The sequence below is a fragment of the Hylaeus anthracinus genome, unplaced genomic scaffold (assembly GCF_026225885.1).
Source record: "Hylaeus anthracinus isolate JK02 unplaced genomic scaffold, UHH_iyHylAnth1.0_haploid 11985, whole genome shotgun sequence".
In the NCBI taxonomy this organism is placed as follows: domain Eukaryota; kingdom Metazoa; phylum Arthropoda; class Insecta; order Hymenoptera; family Colletidae; genus Hylaeus; species Hylaeus anthracinus.
In genome coordinates, this window is record NW_026534333.1 from 6,544,780 (window position 1) to 6,570,726 (window position 25,947).

Below are 25,947 nucleotides of genomic sequence, written 5' to 3' on the forward strand. Positions count from 1 at the left end.
ATTAAAAGCGTGTTCCGGTGTTAATTAATCGCGCGTATTAACGCTGCTTCGATATTCACATGTATCCGAATAATGATAGAATAATAAAAAATACTTACCGTTCACAATTCTCGCGATCGAAAATACTCGTACGTATCTAAGGCTGGCGTAATTCCAACAACATGACGGGAAGCTAGGAAAAGGAGTTGGACGGCAAAAAATGAAATCAATCGAACAAACTCCATTATTTTGTAATAATAAAATGTATTATAAATATATAGTGTATTGTTGGCAATACTTATCAAACTATAATTTTTTCATTCGTGGTACATGAGACTTGCGTGTATGTGTGTTCCTTCGGTAAATGAAAGTCGCCGCGAAGGGAGGAGATTCGTTCGGCTCGCAACGAGAACAGCATTCGCCCCGCGCGGCTAAAAACAAACAGAATCGAACCAAAAACTTTGACAATTTTTTCTCTCTCATCGGCAAAAGAAAAATTCCTGTGAAAATTTTAAATAAAATTCTGCTCTCGCCAGCGATCGAACCGAATCCGCCGCTCTTTCGCGGCGCGCATATCGTTTTTTCTTTTTTCATCGAGGCTCGCCATTCCTCAGATTCACGAAACTCTGTATCCATTTATCACCGTTGTGGTCCCATTGTGGATTGGACCGAAATCGTTCGAGCCTCTGCCCTCGTTTATTCCACCAACAAAATAAAAGAACAATTCGCGCGCCCGGTCGCTCGTAAAATTTTCGATAAACTCTGACGCTTTCCTTTCCGGACCGACGGTTCAAAGAGTCACCGTTAAAAGTAGTCCTAAAATATAAATCGTCAACCGGAAGGAAAACGAATATAGAACCGAAAAGTTCGATCGCGCTCGCGACCACTGCCTCTGTGCAAATCAATTCGTTCTTGTCAAAGTAACGATTTCCTCTAGTGCTCGAGAAACGCTCGCGTCGAATACAAGGCACGGTTAAGCACGAGCTTAGATTTGAACAATGTTGCAATATTTTCTATCGAGCGCAAGCATCACTCAAGCACTAATGGAAAGCAATCACGTGCCCACGATTACCCGGGTGATCAAAGTCGTACATTTTTCATATTTTATAGACATTGAATGCAAATAAGTAATAAATTTGTCCAGATTGACCAACGCTTTCCCTTAGGTACCATTGGGAAGCTACTTTTCTACCATTTTCGTAATTACTGACACGAATAGTACGCTACGAGGCAACGTGGTCGCGTCTCGAGAAAAACTTCCGAACGACGAGTGCGTGTGTCCGAGTTCGAACGACTTCCGTCAACCTATCAATTGGCTCCCAAATCGCGACTTCGCATTTTTCATTCTCTTAGTACGTATCGCTACTGTCACTCACACACGCATACAAAACACACAAACGCGGGGGCGCGCGCGCGTACACGCGCACACTCTCTTTCTCTCTCTTATTTTCGTCGAGCATGATCTCCCGCGCAAAAAATCTTTCTCGAACGACCGTCGCGGTCGCGTATCACAAGGAGAAATTAAGTATACACACTTTTATTTTTGACGTTTTGATGGGAAATCGCCGCGCGGCGCGCCGATGGTGTCCCATCGGTCCTCCGCGGGGCGAGTAAAGGGGAAGAGAAAATGATATTCGGGTTGTGGCTGGTCTCGAAGAAACGGAAGAAAAAATACAAAAAAGAAAAAAAAATATATTATCAGGGGGGATTGGTGTTTGCGAGGGTTGCTAGAATGATCGGTTTCCTCTGAGAGCCAAGAGATCGACCTGCCGCGTTACGGTGGCGTCCCGTAATTACGGCGCCATTTTACGTTATAGCGTGTATCTGTGAAGAACGTTTGTATAAAATATTGTATAAATATATAAATACTTGATTGAAAAAATAAATATATTAAATTAAAAAAGAGACGTAACGTAAAGTATATTATTTTATTATTAATATTATATTTATATGTATAAGTTGTCAAGTCTATAACACGAGGGTACGAATTCTGCGTCGTTCAGTGCTGCGACCGAGTATCCCCCGCGCGTTTTCGATCGGGGAGCTTTAGCTACTAGTAGTTTCAGCTACTACGTTCTTTTGCGGAAGTGTGAACCGTGCCCGACAACCGCGGGGACTCGCGGAAATGGTTCGACAAACATTTCGTTGGCTTCCTTCGCCGATCGCGCGAAGAATCGCGCACGCTTCTTTGATCGATGGCAGAAAAAAAAAAATTGAGAAAACTGAGAAACATGCATGCTTCCTGACACTGCTAAAAAAAAAAATGATTCGAATAAATATGTAGAAATTAAATTAATTGCACTAATCAACTAAAACTCTCTCGCAATCTCGCTCTGCTTTTCGCGCTAAACGTACAAAAATTAAATATTCTACAAGCCCAAAGAAGCGTGCCGTATAGCGAAATTGAAGTGTACAAGGAGTCCATGTGGCGCTCCACTCGCGAGCAAATTTCTGCTAAGGCAAAACGCTCTTTAAATATGAAAAAAATTAATCTGTCCGCTAGAGTTGTGACTCTACAAAACTTGAGAGCATTTCAAACTTTCAATCGTGAAAAACCATAGATACACCGCAGCCACGAAAGCCAAGAAAACCTTCCTCGAACTCGTCTCATCCCCCTTCGTCGGATGGGGAGAAAGAAAACGGAGAAGAGAAGAAAGACCCGTGGGACTCGAGAATGCAGAAACATGGTAAGAGCGGCAAGCATAACGAAGGGACCCGGTGCGGCAGTCATCGCGAGACACTTTCGAAACGGTGTGTGCCGTTCGTTGGTACGATTTAGTCGCGAGTCGAGAGATCGGTCTCTTACCAGTTTCACTTTAACCGCGACACGGGCGAGAAGCGTACCCAGCGGCGTCGTTTTGGAGAATGCGCGCCGTGCAATTCCCTTCCATATTCCATCAGGGCCGAATTAAGTCTTTGGACTTCAGGCGCTACAATCCGGGGAAAGATTGTAGGTTTTACTACGGCTTTAAAACCGCAACTGGTAAATATTGATAATACGTTTAAAACAGATATCGAAACCGAAGGAAATGTGTATGTGAATTCAATGTCACACGAAATTATTGTATATTACGAAGAGTGATAGAAATTTAACCGAAGGCAACAAGTTTTTAAATACACCGATTATTTGTACTTTCAAGACTATCCAATGCTTTTGTTTTCTCTTTGAAAAATATAACTGTGTACTTCTGCTGTGCCTGTATCTACGAAACCTTAATCCCAAGACTGTCTCCCTCGCCCTCTGTACGCCCTGCCCACTGTGCCCACGCATCTTTTTATTTCTCTACCAACCGAGAAGAAACTCTCTGGGACTTTCACTCTCTGCGCCCGGGTAAACGCGCTCTTCTCTATCTTTGTCTGTCTTTCTGTCCCTGCCTTGTGCGACTGGTATGTGGGTCCGTCTCGTTTCGAATGACCCTCCCGGGAGATTTTCTAATCTGCGCGCGCAACCCGTGCCAACCTACGCTGACGCGCGAGTTTACGTTTCGCGATGATTATGTTTTATTTTACATTTTTGTCAAGGTCAAAATAAATTACGCGTTAACCCGATCATTGTGAGTCTAAGAATTCATTTCAGAATTAAAATATTGGGGTACTGTCGTTTTCTCGAAACAGTCATACCTAGCAAAGGGCTTTCGATGCCTGCGCATCTACCTCGCGCACGAACGACATTTGTTTTTCCGTTGGTTATGCCAATCTCTCACCGAGGTATTATTCCCGTCGCTACGATGACCGTTCTTCGATAAACCATCGACGAATAGACGAGCAGTTATTGCAAAAAAAAAAAAAAAAAATATCAGTAAAATAATTTAAGGACAGACAACGATGTCTCCCACAGTTCATCGAACGCTGCGGTTACGAAATCTGCGTGGAATAAAATTTTCCCCGCTCATGTCGAGACAAATCACGACGGGAATATTACATTCGTCGTAAAGATGAGCACAAAAGGAAAATGGAAGCCCGTATCTAACACGGCGCGGAGGCACGAGAGAAATGGAAATGCTTACGAAATAGCGGAGAAGAAAATTAAATAGTGTTCGTTAAATAATGGGGATGATGTACAAAGATGGAAAACGCAACGCGACGAACCCAGCATGAGAGGGGGTAGACGGGTACTTTTTCTCGACACGGAATCACGATAATAAACGATGAGAATATGATCAATGACAACGATCCGTGGAAATATGCTAGGCTAGCACTAAATGAATAGTAATAGTAGTAGCGGTGGGGTGCTAGTGATAGTAGTAGTATAAAGTAGCAGTAGTAGTTATAGCAGCAGTAATAGTAATAGCAATAGTGAATAACATTAATAATAATTAGCGTAATATAATATATATACTTTCGGTGCTCTATATGCGTATACATATAGAGGGACAAAAAGTACCGACGATACTAGATAAAACGCGGGACTAATTGACCTTAGTTTGGAGTTTTGAACGACGATTGTCGTTGCAACCGACCACGTGTATGTGAGCACTCGCAAATAATTTTATCGTTACAAGCAGGAGGAAACAAAAACGGAAAAAAAAAATATTAAGAAAAAAAAAAGAAACGATTGACCAGATAAATAATAATGGAGACAATATTAAATGGATGCCGTGCTGTTCGTTGAAGTAGAAGAAGCTTTCTACTTCGTATACGACTGAGGCGTACAGCGTTGCGAATACGATAGTAATAATAATAATAATAATAATAATAATAATAAAAATAATAGTTAATAATTAATAATAAAATAATTATATTAATAATATTATAATAATATTAATAAACTAAAACTATAATAACATTTGCTTTCAAGTATAAATTAAACGAAAACATTTTTTTTGTTTACCATAAGGAGTGTGTTGTGTGCATATGTACAAAATGTATTCGATTTTTCAGAAACCACGTCATTTAGGCACTTTCGTTTTACTTTGTTCTCTCTCTCTCTCTCTCTTTATTCTCTTTCAAAATTCTCATCGAGGCGATGCTTGGCGGAAGTGAACCTTTTTCGAAACGAATAATCGCTCGAATGGATCTTGAAATTTCACGCTCTACTTATTTTTTTCGAAACATCTCTTCGAATTTCTCCAAGCACGAAAAATGATTACTTCCGCGAGACCGGAAGCGCTCTCGAATTAACGCCGCCTCGCTCTTGTTCACTCTCGCTTTCGCTCGATTCGACTCTCTACCTCTTTTTCCCCTCTCTGTCGCTCGCTCATACACTCTCTCCCTTTCGCTCCCTATAATAGAATATTTTTTAATAATAGTTTATATTTCTATTGCAATAGTTACATATCACATTTATTTTTTTTTTTTCAACAGGAGAGAACAATGTATATCTTTATATGTACTACGATAATGACGATATCTCCTTCTTTCTCTCCCTCTCAATCTCACGTTTGTCACGCACACATTCGTACCGTATATTCACTTATTTCATAATTCAAGGCCTGCTTTAAGGCACTGCGAGGAAGCCACATCGTTATATCCCTAAACGTACTATTCCAGTTTTCTGTTGAAGCATTCGCCAAGATACTTTCGGAGTAAAAAATAATTACCGTCCTCCCGTACGTTAAAATCGATGAAGTCAACATCCGCCCCTTGCTAGTTCCCTCCTTTCACGCATCGAACGATACAACGTAAGAAAGATATTGTAAAAAAAAAAAAAAAATCAAATAGCAGCAAAAAATGAAAATGTTCGAAAACAAACTAAACGTCACCGAGCATTTCTTCGGTTCGAAAGAAGCAAAAGAAAAATGAATGTCACGAGATATCTTGGAATCAAAAACTGCTAAAAATATCTTGAAAAGGGTAACAACCTAAAAAAAGCTGATGGCAAAATTTTTGTACCTTCGACTCCCCTCGTAAAAATCATCTCGAAAACGATTGTCATTCTCGAAACCAAAAAGAAAAGAAACGAATAAGAAAGAAGCGTGAAAAATCCGTTGGTTAGTCAAGGAAAACGTGTTACGTCTTCGAATAGATCGTTGGAAGCCCTAGCGACTCCTCTGCCTTATAAAATACCTAACGCAAATTTTTGTGTAACGTACCTACATACGAATCATACATCCATTCACTCGGAGGACACGCTGTTTTCCCATACGTAATGCTACACACAGGCACACATGCGAACGCACCACTTTCTCTTATTATCCCCCTTTTGCTCGCCGCCATGGCGCTTGTGCTCTCACCGCAGCGCCATCGCTATCGCTATCTTCCTTCTCGCGCCTGGTACGCACGCACACAAACACACTTTCACTCGCTCTAACATTGGAAGACAATCGGAGTTCTTAAGCCACTTAATTTGCATAGCATGATTTGATTGTTGATCTGTTGGCGCGCTTCGTCACACCGTCCCGATACCCGACCAAAGATGAGCAACGATTAACTTCAAATGATAACCCTGTATCGCGTGACGTGTCCAACAGGGAACCCGATAAAAAAAAAGAACGTTTCCTGTAAAGTTCCCCGAAGAAATGTTACAGGAACTGCACGTGAAAACAACAGGTTCGATCACTTATCGTTTAGCGTTAACTGAACGTACAAAGAACCGATAATTTCCATTTTAAAAGATAAAAGAGTCACAATGATCGTCTACTATGTAACGTCGAACGAATGTTCTATCTTCGCATTTCTTTTAAATAAAAAAATATTCATGCGACTAAGGGTTAACAAATAAACGATCGTTATTTATCGTTCAAATTCAGGTAAAAAAAATTATACCCATCTCTGGCACCGACAGAACGCGCCACGCTCTCTCCTTCTCTATTTCTCTGTCCCGCCACTCGTCATCGTCTGTCGCGCGCATGCGCGTGGCTCGCTACTCTCGCCTCCCTTTCACTCTCGACGCAACTTTCCCTTCCCTTCCTCGCGGACGAAGGGACTTCGAAAAAAATTAAAAGAAAAGAAACGTAACGTACCTAAGTGTTTTGGAATATTGCAACGTTTCACCTGCCCCGGATCGATCTTGACGCCCGATCCCTGCGAGCTTCCTCGCGAACGAAGGAAAGAAACTCGCGACGAGCGTGGACACCCTCCACCGAGCCGAAGGAACGAGAAGAAGCATCGTACCGAGTCCAAGAGAGATCAAAGAACAACTTGCACGAGGAAAGTCACGATTCGGAAGAAACTTGGGCTCGTCTCTCTCGTTCCAGCGGCTCCCGTTTTTCTCTCGTCTCCTTCTCTGCGCGTCCAACGACTCGGTACAAACCTAGAAGCCGAGCCAACCGAAGGCACATGCGCTCGAACCTTGGCGCGAACGGGAGATCTATTAGCGCGTGCGCCCTCGGTCGTGTTGGCTCTGGTTGGCGCACACGGTTTGAACGACTGTCTAAACCTTACTTCTAACCTCGTTTATCCGTTTCGTTCCTTCGTCCAAGGATTCTCACGAGCGGGTCGAGAACATCCGGGCTGATTACGATCTCGAGTTTCGATTAAATGAACCGTAAACCTAAATTAAAGAAAAAAAGAGAAGAAAACGGCCCTGGTGGTCGGAGTCAGAAAGTGAACTGACGCTACTAATGCAGTTTTAAGAGTAATGACGATATTCAGTATTCGATAGTGATATTACTGACAACGTTATTAATAATATTAATTATAGCGATGATAATAATAATAATAATAATATAATATATAATATAATATAATAATAATCATGACGATTATGATAAAAAGGAAGAGACGATCGTTTAAAGAACGAGAGAATAATATGTCTAACGCGTCCTACGAACAGAAAAGAAACGCTTAAATAAGAAGCCGAGTACGACGGAGAGGAAGATCCGTCACACGCGAGAAATGCAGCTCAGATATTTAAAAAAAAAAAAAATTTTCCTCCTCGAGTCGTTGCGGGAGAGCTCGCCCACTCTCCCCCACATTCTCCTGTCTTTTCGATAGATAAATTAGAGTCTCGGGGTCCAACGCTCTTTCGGTTACCTTCGAACGTACGTCATTCGTGAACCACATATATCTTCTCTACGCAACCTGTGTATCCTCGTGAAATAAATGTCGAGAGAAAATAAAAATGATGATATACCAAAGAGTCGAAGGACCCAGGAAAATCTCCCTCTTTAGATCTTCAAGTCGCCGAGAGTGCTGCTGATCCTGTTGAAAACAGGCAGCCTGTACTCGGCGTTCGGCGACAACGGGGACGGAGTTCTTGGCGTTAGCTCGTCCGAGCCCAATGGACTGCAGACGCTGTTCGTCCGTGGACTCGGGCTCTGTCTCGTCGCCAACAGACCGAAATCCTGACCGAAGCTGAACGCCGTGGTGGGAAGACTCGTCACGGACGGTTGTTGGACGCAGTCGTCGCTGAAGAAACTCGCCATCGAGTTGGTAGGCGACTGACTGAGACTGGACGACGGCGAAATAGAATCCCCGGTGCTCCCGAGAGAGAACGTCGGGCTCAGATTCAACGGTTTCGGCCTGGTGGCACCGATCACCGAGCTGACCGTTGTGGAACCAGTCTGATGATGATGGTGATGATGGTGATGCGAGTGGTGATGATGGTGCTGCTGGCTGGTAGTCAAGCTCAAGGAATTCGTTCTGAGCAACGGTGGCGGGTTGTAGGTGTTGCTGCCGCTGCAGAGGCTCAACGAGTTGGTTCTCATGAGGCTCGGTGTGGCCGCGGCTGCCGCAGCCGCGACTTGCGGAGATGCCGCGATCTGCTCGAGCAAAGCGACGCTATTTACGGTTTGGTTGACGTTGGAGTTGCAACTGTTACCACCGGCGGCCGCAGCCGCTGCGGCTGCTGCAGCGGCGCTCAACAGCGGATTCAGACCCATGATGTTCGGCTGCGTGGATCCTAGTTGCGCGCTGACCTTCTGATTGTGGATTCGCGCCTCCTCGAAGTTGTGAATGAAATGGCAACGGGGCCCGTACGGGCAGAAACCGATCGTGTGGAAGGTGCGGCACAGCTCGGTTTTGTATTTCGGATGGCGGGTAAGATTGCGCAGTTCACTGTAACCGTGCGCGAACTGACACTTGTCGCCGTATTTGCAGGTGCCGCTTTCCTCGAACGGCCGGCACAACTCGGTTTTGTAGCGGGACGTTGGTTCGCTCGCGCTGCGATCCAGTTTGCGGTGCTGCTCGATCAGGGTGTTCATCAGTGACGTGTAGCTTCGACGAAGGGGCGCGTGTCCGCCATTGTTACCGGATGTTCCGTTGCTCGACGCGTTCGCAGACGTCGAGGCTGCTTCCTTCGCTTTCGCGGAAGCTGCGTTCTGCAACGAAAAAGAAACGAGAATTAGAGGCTAGATTCTGGTATAGAATTTGAAAGAATCAAAGTTCTCGAGGTAGGTAATTAGAATGACAAGAGCCACTACTTTTCGAATAACGGAGATTTAATGTTAACGACGGTATCACCGTTCTTAAGACACGAGTCCAAGGTACATTATAGTTGATTGCTGGCATGATCGTGGTAACTCCGAAGGATGCTCGAACAATGCGTCGTTTACCCGAAAACGCAAGTCTCCGGGGATATTACGACATCGGAAGGCTTTATGTAATCGGATAATACGCAGATGGAAATCGTTGGCCAATAGCGATGATTTATATCTAATAGACTCTAATCAAGGATACAGGAAGCGTGTAAAATTGCTTTATCCGCATGGAGTCCCGATCACGCGGTATACGCAAAGGAGACATTCGTTCGTCATTTCATATTACCGTGAAAAATATTTTACATAATTTTATATGCACGCAGAGCCGGAAGGTAGAAACGAACTATTGGAAAATTGTACCGCGGAGTTTGTAATTATATTATTTTTATTAATTATTTGAGAATTATATACACGAACGTTGCTTCTGTATTTATCATCGCGTGCAATCTATATTACTGCCGAGCGAATTCAACATTGACAACCTGTTTGATCGGTATTTCTTATCGAATCCAAGTTAAACTTGCTACCAGATGCACAACTTGCTATTGAACTAAATGCGCTGTTTTCAATGTTACGAATACCTGCTAACTGAAAGGATTATACAGTTCTGCGCCATGAATTATGACTCATTCGAAAAAGAGCGCTTCCGATTTCTCTACTGTTCGAACGACCTAATGATATACGTTTTACTTAACGATCCTTCTCTTGCCGATAATTGCCCAACGATTTCCCAGCAAAGGTTATCGTAGATCGCTTTTAAATCGCGTGGAAGGGCCAAATTCATGATGCCTAGTCGAAAATTATGGTGTTCAGGTATATGAGAATAGGACAAAGGTTCGACGTCCTAACTGTGAATAGAAAGGCGAAAAATTCGTAGAAGAAGAAACTACCTGAAACATGGGAATACACGACGCCCTTTTGAAACAACCCAATCGCGTGGTACCTGAAGCAGGCCAAAAAATCCGGGTAGGCGGGGAGAACCCAAAGGACCAACCTTTCCATCCTTTCCGAACCCTCGTATTTTATAAACAGCATTTGCGAGAGCCTTTGTTTCATTAAACTCCACTCCGAAACACTCTGTATTTCTGTATTTCTTTTCGCATATTAAATTAGAAAGTAGTTGCGTGCTTGTATGGTATGGAAACTATTCTACATATATAATTCTCTATATAAAATTGAACAAGACCGAGGAAAATATCACTCACATATTTTCCCCGAGTATTCGATTGTTAACCTACTTGTAACCGTTCGAAACGTGACAATCCTAATCGAACCAGTCTTCCAAACGTTCTCCTATCCCGATCGTAAACGTACGATCCACCCACCAATGCTTTCTCGTTTTCATGAATCGCGTGCTGTCCGATCGAAACTCGAGCGCAGTTTCACATACGCTTGGAAATTTCCACGAGCTCGTGTATTTACCATAGAGACGAGTGTCTCGGCGTACGACACACCAACGTGAATACGAATACGGTCGTTCTCGCAATTAGCCTGGCAGAGTCTAGGTATTAATGCAACGAGAGACACACGGACGACGTCGCGAGTGTTGGTTATCCAGCAGTCATCATCATCGCGCGATGGCTATTTATCGTTACTAGTACGAACGTGTACGCGAACACGTACATCCTTGCTACCACGTTCCTTATCAGGCGGACTTGGTAGCAGATGCAATCACGTGCGAACGGTCAACGGGACGTTTTCACGTTTCATTTTCCCGCGCCTAGTTATGTTGCGTCTACTTGAGTGTTAATCTTTATTATTCGGGAAACTTATTACAGATATAAAAAGTTATGGCTACACAAAGTGCTTCGGCATTTAAATTTCAGATTTTTCAAAAAGTGGAGTTGATCGATTTGTGCAGCAAACGGCTCAATTGTAACTAAAATTGCAATTGAAATCGCGATACGTTTTATTCGTCCTTGGTGTCCGAGAAGGGGACTTCCCCAATAGGTTGATATTTAAATGCTGATGATGATATACGGTTTTATCTGCTTCCGGTTAATAGTTCAGAACACCGATCGCCAACTCCATCGTTCGCAAACGACTGGTAGCACACAGAAATGAATTTAACGACGAGTAATATGTAACTCGGAGCTAATTCTATCTATTTAATCGATCATTAATCACGGAGGACTTGGAAGTTATAATAATGGATTACATTCGGAGCAATACCGATAGAAACCGAGCGAATCCAGAGTGAAAAGCTCGGCGGGAGAGAAAGTTACGAGGCCTGACACACACGCGCGCGTGTAACTATTGCCACGAACACGAGTCGATTCGTTGAAACGACGCTCGCGGGAATTGTGTTTATCCACGGGAAAATGAATCAAGCGAAAGTCTCCGAAGAAGCTGGAGTCGCTGGCAACAATTGAACGAGCAAATCTATAAAAATGGAATTCTCCGATGCGTAATTCTTCGATCTGATACTTCGAAACGAAAACTACTCCAAAAAAAGCGTGCGAATGGAAGCCACCTTTTCGATTTATTTTTGCACGTGGAACAGTCGGTTTCTCGGTTATACCATTTCGATGCAGGATACCCTGCTACGTCATCGAGTTCGATGAAAATAGAAGAAGAAACCGAGAAAAAGGTGATAAATTCAAACGTTCTCTCAACCTTCCGAGAAACCTCGACGACGTTCTCGAGCCTTCTCTCCGCCGAGATTGCGATCGGTCTTTCGCGAACTCTCGGATACAAACTCCTTCGCGTATCGAGAGAAAAAAACCAATCTCTTGCGTCATGCTGACCGCATGAGAACACGATGCGTGTACGTAAAAGAGCAATGCATCGATTGCGAGAAGACTTGTCGCGAGAACGCCATGAAAATAGCATTTTTAACGCGGATACGCAATCGAGCGTCGACTATTTCAGTCGTTTGGAGTAAATTTGGAATATTCAAATGCCTCGATGCGAAGTCGAATAGTTGCCGACATCCAATGCGATTGCTGAACACACAAAGGTTGGATAACGAGTACAAGTCTTGCTTGTAAGCTGGAGGTCGACGCCTCTCGCTGCAAGCGTCGGTGTTTTCGTCTCATCATCGGTGATTCACCGAACTTCACCGGTCCCTGCAACAGCGGGTGAAAAGCTGTTCTTGAAACGCCGTCGTAACATGTGATGGCCGGTAGTTTGCATTTATCATACCACGAATGGGCGATTCTAGCGACTCGTGGTGGTTTCCAGGAAAAGTGATGAAAATAAGCGGCTTCTTCGAGTTGGCTCGAACGTTGGTTCGAACGTCGGCACCAACGACAAATGTACGCGATAGTTAGTCGGCGTGCTCCCAGTGTTTAATGCACTCGTCTGGGTTGACACGTCGTACAGTAGCTACATTTCATGTTGAACGAGCTTCGTTTGGATGACAGCAATCGTCGAAATTATCGCATTCCGAGCCTAAAAGATATTCACGTAATCGGAGAGGGAAAAGTAACGACAATTTTGTTCCCTCTTTTAACGCGTTCATTGCCTGGATAAATTCGCAGTACGATAAGAAAAATAAAAGATATTACCCATTTATTTCAACGATTAGCGTACCGAATGATGGATCGATCAATCTTGATTATTTAGAGCAGGGAACAATATGAATAATGGAGGGCGTCGTTATTGTGCAAATAAGTGTTTCACAAACGGCTGCAAACAAAGATTTCTCGTGTATGCAAATAACAATTTTTCATATGTGCAAATCAAGATTTCGCATATGTGCAAATAAGGAATTGTAACAAATTTGTTTTGCAAATCTGCTGAGATCTTTTGAACCTAACGCTTCGTAACATGTAATAAAAATGATAATTTAATCATTTATTAGCGATGTTATCGGCAATTATTTGTATCTGAAATTGAATTATACGCGGTCTAACAGTAACGTTTGTTAGATGAAGTAACCTTCCTGGGTGATTGCAAAAGACGCTACTTTTGATAAGCTTCATGGGAAAAGCCATTTCCGACTCGTTGTTATTTCGTAACGTTCTCCTTAGTCTGGCACATTTTCCAAAAATATAATGTTAAAAGATTCTCGTTCGCGAGCGATAACTTAAACATGCGACTCGCTGCCTTTATCTGGGCAAAACTGTTTTCCATTCCAAGCACGTGGAAAAATTTCACCAGACACAGCCAGATAAGGTAATGCGACGGATAAACAGTGTAATGACGTAGCGATTATTACTCTTGCGATACACTTACTTCCAACACCATCAGAAACTGAACACATTCCGTGTGTAATTAAATTACTTGCTCCAATTATTTCTAAAAGATCCCGCATGAAATTCTTTTACACGAGCAAAATAATGTTAAGAATCGAATTTTACGATTAAAATGAAAACGAAATAGCGACGGGAGACTAATCGTATCAATTTTATAATAATCATGAAGTGAAATTAGCGAAAGAAATGTAAGGACTGAAAACATGGTCCATTTACGTTTATCCATGTTACGAAAACTCAATGCCAAGATTTTTGACGAATAAAAAATCGATTTCACGTGAATTACAATCATAGCTACATCGAAAGGTTATTAGATGCGATCGTGCGCGATAGCAAAATGGAAATCTAATTTGCACACAGTTCCTTGTTTACACAGTTATCTTGTTTACACGTAAGCAGTCATACAACTATCTCCGTTGTAAACATCATTCCCGCTCTCGTTCCGAGAAACCGAGGTTTCACGGCTTCGACGCTATATTGAACGCGTTCAACGCGGCCCAGACAGATCATAGATTCCGAAGGTCAAAGGTGAAAGTAAACAGGCGAGAGGGTTGACCTACGAAGTCAAGAACGAAGAAGCAGCTCGACGCCAGTTGAATGGAAACTGGCGCTTCACGCACTGATTCTTACGTAACCGAGGCATTGCCGGGACTCGAACTAACTATCCTAATTATCCGGTTGTCCAGCGTGGAAGCAATTCAACGGTAGTCGTGGGCTTCGCTCGAGTGTCAGCTGTCTTCTTGCCCGACGCGATTTCTCCAATTTAGACCAGCAAAAATTCGAATCCCCTTTGTTAAACCTCGATGACAGTTCTGCACACGGAAACCAATGCTTGGTTTATATGCGACGCGGCGTTTTGCTTTTGTCTTGATAGGTTTCCTCGACCGCTTCAGAGCTGTCGCGTATCGTAACAGGGGACGTGTCCCTAACGAGGCGTTTCAATGAAACGTTAGCTGTCAAACTTTTTCTTAAAATGGAGGAATACGTCGCGAGCAACTATTCGATAACATCGGGCTGCATCGATTCTTCTTTCTTCTGGTGTGAAACAAATCATAAGATTCGAGTTGAGCGAGCCACTCACGAGAACAAATGGCACGTGATCTCTTGTTAACCTCATTGCTTGAATTTGCAGTACACCACTTTTCGTAACGATAAACTGCTCGGAATTGACCTGTGCAACGGACTCGCTACGTAATGCCCGATGTTTTACAATTGCTCGGTACGGACATGCCGTGATATCGTGACATCGCGAGTGTCACGCGGAGGCGATAAACCGACGAGATAGCATTGTGAGCTCGATGCAACGAAATACGTCAAGATAACTCGGAGACGTTCCGTGGATCATTTTTCTAGGCGATCGAGAATAATCTGCTATTGTTGAAAACACGGACAGAAGACTGAACACAATGATAAGACGAACGGAAAATTTATATCAACAACCCAGAGAGCACCTCTGAAGCTTTCGAGATCAGATTCTTTAACCCTGGTGTACTTGTGCGAGTAACTAAATTAATTTATCTTTATACCTATCATTCTAGCTTTAACAAAGGTTCGACAGTACCCTATATATGTACTCGCAACGAAAGTAAAATGACTTAGCTACCAACTTTGGACATGACTGCGCAAACGAAGGAGAGCCTCGTGTTCCGAGAACGAACCAACCGGAACCACTATTCCGCGACGATTCTTCGAGATGATCAAGAATGCGGGATATATTCAACCAGTTGCGTGGGTTCTGGCGATAGATCGTGAGATCGAAGGATCGGGGATTGATTGCGGGAACCGCGTGTAGCTGTGGCCGCCAGATACGTTCAACAATGTTTCCAAGCCACGGACTCCGACCGGAGGACTGACAAAAGAAGCGGCCATAAGGAGAATCCAACGAACGCTTCGCTTTCCGGCGCAGAAGACCGTGTCGCCCCTTTCGAGACTCGGCGCGCTGGTTTTTCCCTTCCGCGACGTGACCGCCGTGCGTGTGCACGGGATACGACTGATTGTAAAACGCGATGACTAAGAACAACGTATGATTCAGTCTTGATAGCGAGTAGGAAAGATGGCGACCGACCGTGTAAAAACCGGATTCGAACTTTCAGAATCGATTCGCCGCACTTGTTTCTCTTTCTTTGCTTCCTGAAGCCTGCTGGTGGTGGCCCAATGGCACTTTTTGCGTTGCGCGCTCCAAGCCTCTCCAACGAGTTCCTCGATTCAAGGATTCGAACCGACGAGCCTCGCGATGAGCAGATTCTAGGGCAGTGGTCGTCAATCTTGTACTCTGCAGGAGATTCCAAAGGTATCCTGACATTTTTACCGGACTACTTGATGAAATCTTCGATGGATGAGTTCTGTTCTATGTCGTGAATCGAGGATTTAAAAAATGTACTCTTCGTAAGACGATCTTCTCGCATTTAAAAAAAAAACAAACGTATCGTTAGATTGCCCGTAAACGGCGTTGCAACGAGAACGAAGTAACCGACGAGCAAACTTTGTATTCGAACGGGTGCTGCTTCCATCATTGAGAAGTAGCGAGAGAGAACCATGAATGACTGAATAAATACAGACGACCGACGTTTGCTTAACCCATTTAGACCTACCGTACCACTCACTGTACTGACCACTCGACAAAAAATTACTCAATTATCCTACCTTAACGAAAAGCACGAATTCACGAAAGGTATTTCAAATCTCCTTGCGCATATTTACGGATTAATCGATGTTCGAGGTAAGGAATAAGTGGCTGGTTTAATACTGCTTTGAATAATTATGATAAATACCTTCGACGACAAGTTTCTTAGGAAATTAGCTGTGGTATTCGTCCGCGTCAAATTTGTGTGACTCACCTGAAACAAAAAGGTCAAATCGAGTTAGCGAGAGGGTACAATTTTTCAGTCGGTTGGGATATATTTTAGTTTATTCGTGTATTTCTGCTAAACTTCAATTAACGAACAAAATTTTATGTCCCTATGGAGTAAGAATTCATAGTTTACTTCTTAAAAAATTACAATTTTAACACGTTCTCTATCCGCTACGTATATTTACGTAGTTGGCGTTCAACTGGGAGTGCCATTCGCGTATATTTACGTAGCTGGCGTACAGATGGAAATGCCACTACGTATATGCTGAGCAGCTAGAGACCCCTGAATGAAACGCAATAAAATCAGTAATCTCGGTAATCGAGAAAAACAATAGATTTGCGAAATTGACAGGAAAACGCGGTTGGGCTGTGTGGTTTTTAGCTCCGGATTTCCCTTCGACGTTGGGTAAGTCTGTCGGAATCGCTGTTCGTTTATATTAACGCGGTTCTTTAGGGATATGTATCGACACCGTAATCGAACAAATTAACAAAAGAATTTCGCAATCGCTCAGGAGAGAGAAGCAAATTTTTATTGGAATAATAGATAACGAATGAAACCACCTCGTGGTCAATTTATTTGTCATGCTCTTTCGATCAAACGATCGATTTATTAATTGTTCATTGTGAAATATTTCATTCGCATACCCGTTTACTGTTACGTTATTCGCGTCGCGAACCATTTTACCACTTATGACTCATCGCACGATCGAACTAACGATTGTTTACGTTTCTCTTTCGCTTTTATTTATTTTTAATTGACTCGTAACGTATTAATTTATACGTTTCTCTTTCCTATTACTATTAGAATAGTCAAACTATTTCAACTCGGTTTGTTTGATTTGCTCGATTCGTTAGGTATAAATAATTGAAAGAATACAGTATAATTAACTTTCCGCGAGGAATACAACTTGTTGAAATTCCTTCTACAGCCTGTACTAGTCCGTCGACGGTGTGGCAAATAACAGCTTCTAATCTCGAAAAATCTATACGAAGGAAGAAAAAAAAAAAAAGGAACATGTCAACTACTCCACGCCTCGTTTACTGTCAGCGTGAAAAAGATACGGCGAGTAGCGAATCACGTGCAATGTCCGACACGCTATGACGCATCGCGAGGATGCACGGCATCTCCTCGTCTTATCGTTTGTTGTATTCGCTTTACGGGGAAAGAAACGAGGTCTCGCGGCGAGTCGTTAGACCTAGAGGGATTTTGCTGTTGCGCCATTCCGTCTAACGGAAGAAATAAAATAGAAAAAATGCGCTCCGGTGGTGCTTTGACGGCATGAAAAATGGTAATTTTTCCGATTGCCGAGAAAACTGTTCTCGCGCGCATTATTCAGCGTCTATCGAGGGCAAGTCACGGTTCAGTCGTTCCCTCGTTGCGTACCAGACACGATTTACGTGGCAACATGCGAGTCAAGCTTAATCCACTCGGGAAACATGTTAGCCCGCAATCAATGTACCATTCTGACTCGTAACGATAATTCATCGGGAAACAAAGCAAAAAAGCTGCCAGGCTGCAGCACCGGTATAACGAGCGTGCGTCCATTTGGTGTCGAAATAGAACCGAGATAACCAAAAACAACAATTCAATTAAAAGGACAATACAAAGCGCGAAACACGTGAGTGAACGGTTACGATCGTTTGCATATGCAACACGTTAGGACTGGACGTGAATTATCGCGAGCACGATTCACGAACGCACACATCTTAAAACTATTTGTTACATTATGTAACATTATTGTGGTATCTCTTAACGAGTTCTTTAGTTAACACCTAGTTTCCCTTCTTTTTATATAACGCACTGTTTCGTTTCGCATATTTCCGAGTACAAAAAAAAAGGTGAACAACGAACATTGAATTGTTAACGATGCAACCTTTGCACCGTGAGAAAAATATTTACCTAATGCGCGAAAATTCCGATAGCATCCGCGGCGTCGATTAGCAAAAATACTGATCTTTTTCTTATCGAAAAGCAAATTGCACGTCTGCCGACGATCTACGAGATGAAGGCATTTGGCTCGCGTGTTTCGATGGCGCGCCTCAAAGTTGGCCGTGTAATTAAAACCCAGGAAATCCACGGTCGACCATTTTTACCACAATTACCCAACGGTCAACAATCTTAAAGGGTCGAGGGTCAATTAGTCGCGCCTTTTTCTAGCCGGTCTCGTTGCATTCCAGCTGTGCGCAAACGCGAGATTTCATTGCTTATCAAACGGTTGCTGTAATTGTAAATGCGCGCGTATACGAGAAACCAACGTGTGCATTGCCCGATTAAAGACAATATTCCATACGGCATGGCATGTAATCTGTTCGCGCTGAATCGAAGGTTTTCGAATTCTTCAAAATTGAATAATCCGCGTTGAAAATTGTTTACCGCTATAATTGTTTTTTTTCCCATTATCGTACCACGCGGCGAATAGTCTGGAAATACAACACTCGAGGCAACGACTTTATGTTAATCGATGCGTTATTTACTAACTATTTATCACCGACTCCCGCACATTTTGAAACCGTATTTTATTCTCTTAGAAAATTCCACTATGAAACGTGAAAAACAAGCAGTGGCATGTACGCGAGGAAAAACACGAATCGTACCATCGACCACGTATTTCCATTAAACCTATTAAGTACGCATGCTAATATCGCGCTAATAGGAGATCGTCTGTGATTTTACTCTACAATAAAATGGAACTGACGCGGTCAGCGAACATTCGAGTGATTTCCCTCAATTGGAAATCACGTACGCGATACTAATTACGCGTACCATTGTATTGTATTTTTCTTTTCCTCTCATTACCGAAGGCAATTTTATGCGGCGCGCTCGCATTGTGCAAAGGACTTATGCAACGCGACATATAAATGTGCATTCATGTTGCATCGGAACAATACGCGTGCTACATTTGAATTAGAGATTACAAAGTAACGGAGCAGCCTTGACTGTGCAATGTAAACACGATTACTTTATAATAAATTGACCGAATTAATACCGAAGGGGTTCGAATTCAAACAAAATTCGAATCACTGTTTAAATCCATCCCAAGACGTAACCAACAGTTTCGAATATCAGAGCTTGATGGCCTCACGAGAGACACGAGAAAAATGTCGCGAGTGGAAATTGCGCGCACGACATTCGACTAATTGAACGCATTACGTATTCATCGACGAATACAAAAGGTAGCAAAACGTTTTAGTTGCTCGCTACACTTTATAATGTGCAAGTGTGAAATAAAAAACTGCAAGTTGTATTCATCTTCATTTGCAAGTACAATTACGGGAATAAATACGCTGCCACTTCTATGAAAACTGATAGAGTGTCTATCCTCGTCACGCCTTCTAAGCACGGCATAAACGTGAGAAAAAGCGTATCACCTTCGCGCCAAGCCCTAGCATAGTGCTGTTTAACGTAACATAAACGATCCAAGGCGTTTCCTATGAAATAAGTTGGCCAGATACCACTCGCCTTCCGTGGTTTGTTTACATTCATTAACAGCGTTAAAAAGCCGTTCATCCGGATCGCGGATGACCTACCGTCGTCCTAGGTCGCAGCAGCGCGGTTACAGTAAACACGGAACAAAGTAAATCGGCGTACGCGTATACATATAACACGAAGGGAATACGTTGAACTTCGCACGCGAACGAAACTCGTTTCCATGTGGAACAAAGAGAAACTACGTGCATCCGTGGCAGACGAAAATGCAGAGTTATGCAGAAGCTGGAGTCGAGTGCTCATAAAACACGGTGCACCGAGTGCAACGCCGTGCAATTCAAGGGTCGCTGCATGGGCACGAAAACTTTCCTGTGCGTGAACAAACTGGACGCACGTTTACGTCGAAAGAGCAAGTGTGCGCCTCGACGTGCACATCCAACAACTCGTGTGGGTAGACAACGCTGCGAACACTTTTCATTCTCGCTGCTGGTTCGTTGTGTTTCGCTACCGACCATCGCTCGACGAGAAAACGACACGCTTCGGTTGGCAGCAATTAAGAAATTGATCGATTTCATTTTTATTTCGTGCATCGTCTCGTCGTCGTTTTGCGATACGTTTTAAATTTGCCAGTCCTGGGAACACCGACTAACCGCGGACGTTTTTAAACGAGCCTACTGCGCAGATCTAAGAAAAGAAAACGAAAACCCATCTGGGCAAAGAAACCACATGTGCGTTTCGTTCGTGTTAGGTAAAAAAGCACGCATTCTGTGTACACATGGATGAACAAAAAGGGCAGGCCGTTTCCATGCTGGCTTTGCGTTAGCTTTCTTCTAGTTTCCTCGCCCGTTTTGTTCTTTCATCCTTGTTTCCTTTTTCCGCGCTAACCTCCGGCAATTTTTCACGCAAAGGATGAGAGGGAGAGCGCGCGACGCGGCGAGAATTGACCACATACTTCCCGGTTTATTCTCGGTGTCCGAACTAATTCCTTTCTTTGACTCGAATCAATTGCTCTACGTTCTCATTTCGAAACGAACGCAACAGAAAAAAAAAAACTCACGTCGACGAAATGTTTGCGCAAACGCCAGCAGCAGGATTATTCGCAAACTGTGGGCAATTTCAATTATTTCCCAAGGTTCCGTTCGGAGCGACGCGCGCGCACGGTATTATTCACATGCGCGCTGTGGTCGCGAAAAAAATTAACAACCATCGTCTTCCGATTACGACGGTGTTGTCGCAAGGACCACGCTTCGAACATGACGAATTAATGGACGAAAAGAAAAATCCTCGGCAGATGAATCGCCTATGTTCTTTCTCTATTGCGGTCTGTATAGATTTTTAAAACGAAGAATAAATAAAATAACGAGTATACTAATAGCGTATTTTAACGAACAAGATAAGCGCGCTCGCACAACACAAGATATAAATATAATATATTCATCGCTATTCCAAAACAGTGACTCGATACGAAATATTTTTATGCGAATTCACGACAATTTATATGCGTACGGGTATCTCGGTAATGGTTAGCGAGAAAGGCGAATCATGGCCAAAAACAGCCACGCAGCGAGGTTTGCGTGCGGAATATCTTATCGATAGCTCGTTAACAACGTTGCACATCCTGGGTCTCCGTTTCCGACCAACCTACCCCGTCCTTAATGAATTCTATAACGGGGATGCTTCGCTTATCTCTCTATTGTATCATAATCGCAATAATTGCAGATTTACGGGTCGCGGGTACGAATCCGCCTCTATCGGCGATGCAACATCATGCAAATGCATGGTTTGGTAGAAAGGTCCGAATTGAGTTAATGGTACCCTCTGTAATTATGTGCAACGGACTACCATAATTTCCCTCCTCATAGTCATTCGTTAGAAACGAGTGGAACTGACGATTCTAGAGTTATTATTAGTCTTTCTTAAAGCAAAACAAATAGCTCGTGTGTATGAAATGCATATGTACGCGATTAATTAAAATTTTCTGCAGTTTTAGAGCCAGTATCGTTAACTATCAATAATTGCTTACTCGTTCGCTTGTAAAGTGAAACTATGCGAATGTAAATCTACGCGAAACTAAGAGTATACACGATCTTTTTTGCTGATAAACAGAAATTGTGAACTAATCGATGAAATGCATTTAAACCCATATAGATGATAACGAAACCAACCCCGATTGCTTTCGATGTTTTCCGTTATCTAGTTCGGAATAGACGACCGACTTGTCGCGAAAACAAAAATATGTTTAGCTATCCGGATAACGATAGAAAGGCGAAGGTAGCCGAGCAACGATCAGGGTGAATTGGGATAAATTACACCGGAAGCGTATAACGTTGTTGAGAAGATAAAGGAAGATACTTTACTTAATGCAAGGAACGAATTCAGCCGAGCAGAAAGCACCACTCCAGCGAATCACCAAAGCCAAACGAAAGCTGACGACTTGCATCTGAAAACTGCTTTTGTACTCCGTTGATTTTATACACGTGTTTTTACGCAGCGAACTATTCAAACGAAATATTTCTTTCGAAGTACACTCGGCACGGTATAAATTACAGAGAATAAAATGGAGCGATGAAAATATTGTATCAATAAAAGTCACGTCCACTTTGTTACTAAAATCTTGAATTATTCCCAATGGCAACTCCCAAGCATTAGATCACGTAAATTCTGTCTTCCTGTCCGCTTCGAAGCCCGATGGAACTACACTCGAGAAAATTGCTAAAACGGTCACGTCGGAGTGCGTCCGTAAGGGTGTTCTACGTTAAAAAATTACGAAAAATCCGAATCACACGGACGGGAAGTCGATTCCTCGATTTACGACTTTCTTTCGACGACCTATTTTACTTCCACGCGTTACGTCGATGGCAGCCAACTTTCACACCTTATTTTCGTTCTTCGAGTCGCGGTTACATTATCGCGCCGGGTTTTCCTTTCATCGTTAACGATTAATTAACCGCCGGTGGAAAAAATAACAAGTCGTTAACGATGGGATTCATTATTCCGGTCACGCGGTGGAACACAACAGAATATCTCATTCGAAATAGCTACCCGATACACGCGGAATACTTATGCACTCTGCCCGCTAATCATTATTCCTACCTTTCTCAACAAGCTTCGTGTTCCGAGTATAATGTTTTAGTAATTCAACGCCTGCACGCTCCACCGACACTCCTTTCTTCGAGTCTCACCTTTGATCGCTGTTACGAACCCCTCTAACCCACCCACCCAACCCCCCCCCCCTTTCCCTCGATATTCAATTATTAAGAATATCTATACTTGACACCGTTAGTCTGGACGAGCTGTAGGACGATAGCTCTACAGTCTCGAGCAAACTATTATTTGTTTAGCGCAAAACAAACACTCGATGGATTTATAAATGCGTCGATATCGATGCAAAAATCTGGGTTAATACGATTCTAATGGCGCTAGCCTTCCCCCCGTGGTAACGTTTTATTTGTAATGTAATATTCATTAAAAACACGGTTTTTCTCGCACTTTTTGTGCGGCGTTAAATACTTTGTACTTTATACGAGAAAAAACGGGATTTCCATAAAAATGCTTGTTACGTTGCGTTTTATGGCGCACGGCAATACCAGATCTATTTCAATTAAATAACAGTAAAATGTTTTTCTGTTGTTGACCCCTTCGATAGGTTGTGGGAGATTTGTGAGACTTCCGAGCCAACGTTTACGTTTCGCAAGAATAGCTGATTATGCAAAACAGAAGTATTGCCTTGAAAATCTATTTTAAACGCGCAACCAGTATGCATTATCATGGACTAAATATCCACGGTGGATGCAATCGATTGTATCGATTAAAATTATGTACGTGTATGTAGCGGCCAAGGTGCAGGCGCGATATTAAAGTGTACAAAATCGAACGGTTTCGATTACACGTGCTCCTTTTTGAAGACCGATCAAATTAAACGAATAGTTTGTCCAAGAACAGTACGATTCGCAAAATGACGAAGATTCTACAATTGTCAGCTCCTTCGCTATCTGAAAAAACGCTCGCCACAGGTTGTTTATCGAACCCCGCAGACACTTGGCCCGAATAATCTTTTCGCAGCTTAAGTAGCGTGGAAAGTCGAGTGGTTTTTTTTTAACTGGAAAGGTAGATCCTCGAGTAAATGAAGCGTGAAAGTGAAATCGAGAGGTGTCACGCTCGCGACAAGATGCACACGTGCACGCAAAAGAAAGAAAGAGAAGCTAGAAAAATATTCTCCGCGACACTCTCACTTGTTTACGCGTGGAAGAATCAAAAAAATATGTACACTCGTTCATTGTTATCGTACCCTACCAAATATTGATACTAAACATTCAGATAACAGTCATCTCGTTACAAAACAATAACACTAAAAACAAATCAAACGGTTTAGCAAAGTGCTATATAAATACAGCAGTTCGATTAAATCGCCATAATATTCTCGATTCGATAAAATCGATCGTGTGTGAGTACCTTTAAGCTCGCTTGGGAACAGAAACGAGTACGATACCGGTGTAACCGTTGTATGGTGTAACTCGTGTAACAGAAACTTGTACAGAAAGCAAGGTGCGCGTTGGTGCCGCCCTCTCCCTTCCACGCCTTCCGACGACGCTCTTTTGTGTATCCAGTTTCTTTTCAGGAATATGGGGAAACATTTTTCGAACAGCCCGCCCGAACACTTTTTGCGAAGGGAACCGCAAAAGGGAAACGAGCGAATCTCCGACTGATAAAAGAATAAAAAGAGGATTCCCTCCATCTGCTCGAGAAACGTGTATGGACCATTTTCAACGGCGAAATTCATTTCGAATATTCGGCTCGGTTCTCCCCGTATCGTACAGAAAATGCTTTGTGTGGAAATCAGAGGTGGCCGAGGTTTCAGTCTACTAATAGATAACGAATAAGACAAACTTTACACCCTGTTTATTCGATTCCCAAAGAGGTCATCTTCTTGCACGATTATTTATTGGAACAAAGGTGAGCAGATGTCCAAGGAAACCATAGCCCTAACTCTCCATGCGCTATCGGCTCCTTTTTCAGAAATATGGGAACATCGCTCGGGAAAGAAAAGAAGATTCCCGAAGACCTCGAAGTGTAATCGGTAAATCCGTTCTTATGAACGAGGAAAAAAGACGCGAACACCTGGCTAAGAAGCCAATCAGTGCAAGCCGGTAAGCGCGAGTAGTGGCGTGAAATTTCAAGTGTCGATGAGAGCTAGTCAACGACAACATTCTTCAACAGCTAATAGTTTCGTGAATTTAGCAAATCATCGAAGCAAATTTACCTCGATAAAATTTGTCTTGGCGAGCGGTGGTCGCTTCTTTTGCGGCACAGTAAGCAAGGTGCACGGAAACGACCATGAACCCCTACCTATTCGCCTCCCCGACCCTTTTGTTCGGCCAGTTTCTTTTCAGGAATATGAGAAATTCTTTCAGCGACGTTCCGCCACCGTAAAAACCACTCGACCATCGTCCCCTTCCTGTCCCCACGGTTAGTGTTACAGTTCGGTCAATTCGTCCATTTCACCTTACAAGTAGCAATTGGTTCAACTCGACTTCCTTAATTATCGACTCGAATCTCGAAGTCGGACGTTATCCTGATACCATCTGCGTTATCATTTCTCCACATTCTTCGCAGCTACAATAGCTTCGATGTCGCCAGCTTTTCCAACGATTCCGTAGATGCATTGATCTACTTTAATACAAGATCACACGGACTTTGAACCGGATAACAAATTACACGATGCTGCATAAAAACATGTTACATAAAAATAAACCGGTAAATGTAAATAGCGCGATAATATGTAAAATCGTGACGTGGCGAACGAAGTTTTTGCGCCACCGCAACTCCCTCGTGGTACGTTTACACGCTGCGCCAAATACGCAAAAAGTTTAACTGTACACGCGATTTCTCTGACACTGTGCCTACTTAGTCGATCGACTGGAGTGTATTCATCGATTCGACGGAAAATATACGAGAAGATAGAGTAGAACGGTGTACACGGGCAAAAGTTTTATTTGAATAATAGTTTGATTAAAATAAAGAAATTTAAAACGTATCTTGTATCGGAGAAATAACGGATCAATATGTGTCGTTATCTTTCGTTCGTTGCTTCACATTTGTTTGTAGGTAAAAACTTGTGCCCACGTTTGGCGC

The 25,947-nt window shown here is 43.0% G+C and overlaps 1 protein-coding gene across 3 annotated transcripts in view; it reads right to left on the minus strand.

The window, feature by feature from the left end:
• Positions 1 to 223: 223 nt before the first annotated feature.
• The window catches only part of LOC128887249 (protein TIS11), a 31,459-nt gene continuing 5,735 nt past the window's right edge, over positions 224 to 25,947 (minus strand). For 2 of the 3 annotated variants that reach the window (XM_054142938.1, XM_054142940.1), the window contains exons 2-3: positions 16,309 to 16,374; positions 224 to 9,179 (exon numbers count right to left, since the gene is read on the minus strand). In XM_054142938.1, coding sequence (XP_053998913.1) covers positions 8,028 to 9,179; positions 16,309 to 16,374 — 1,218 coding nt within the window. In that variant the 3' untranslated portion in view covers positions 224 to 8,027. The remainder of the gene's footprint in view (positions 9,180 to 16,308; positions 16,375 to 25,947) is intronic. The other variant, XM_054142939.1, reaches the window with a different exon arrangement.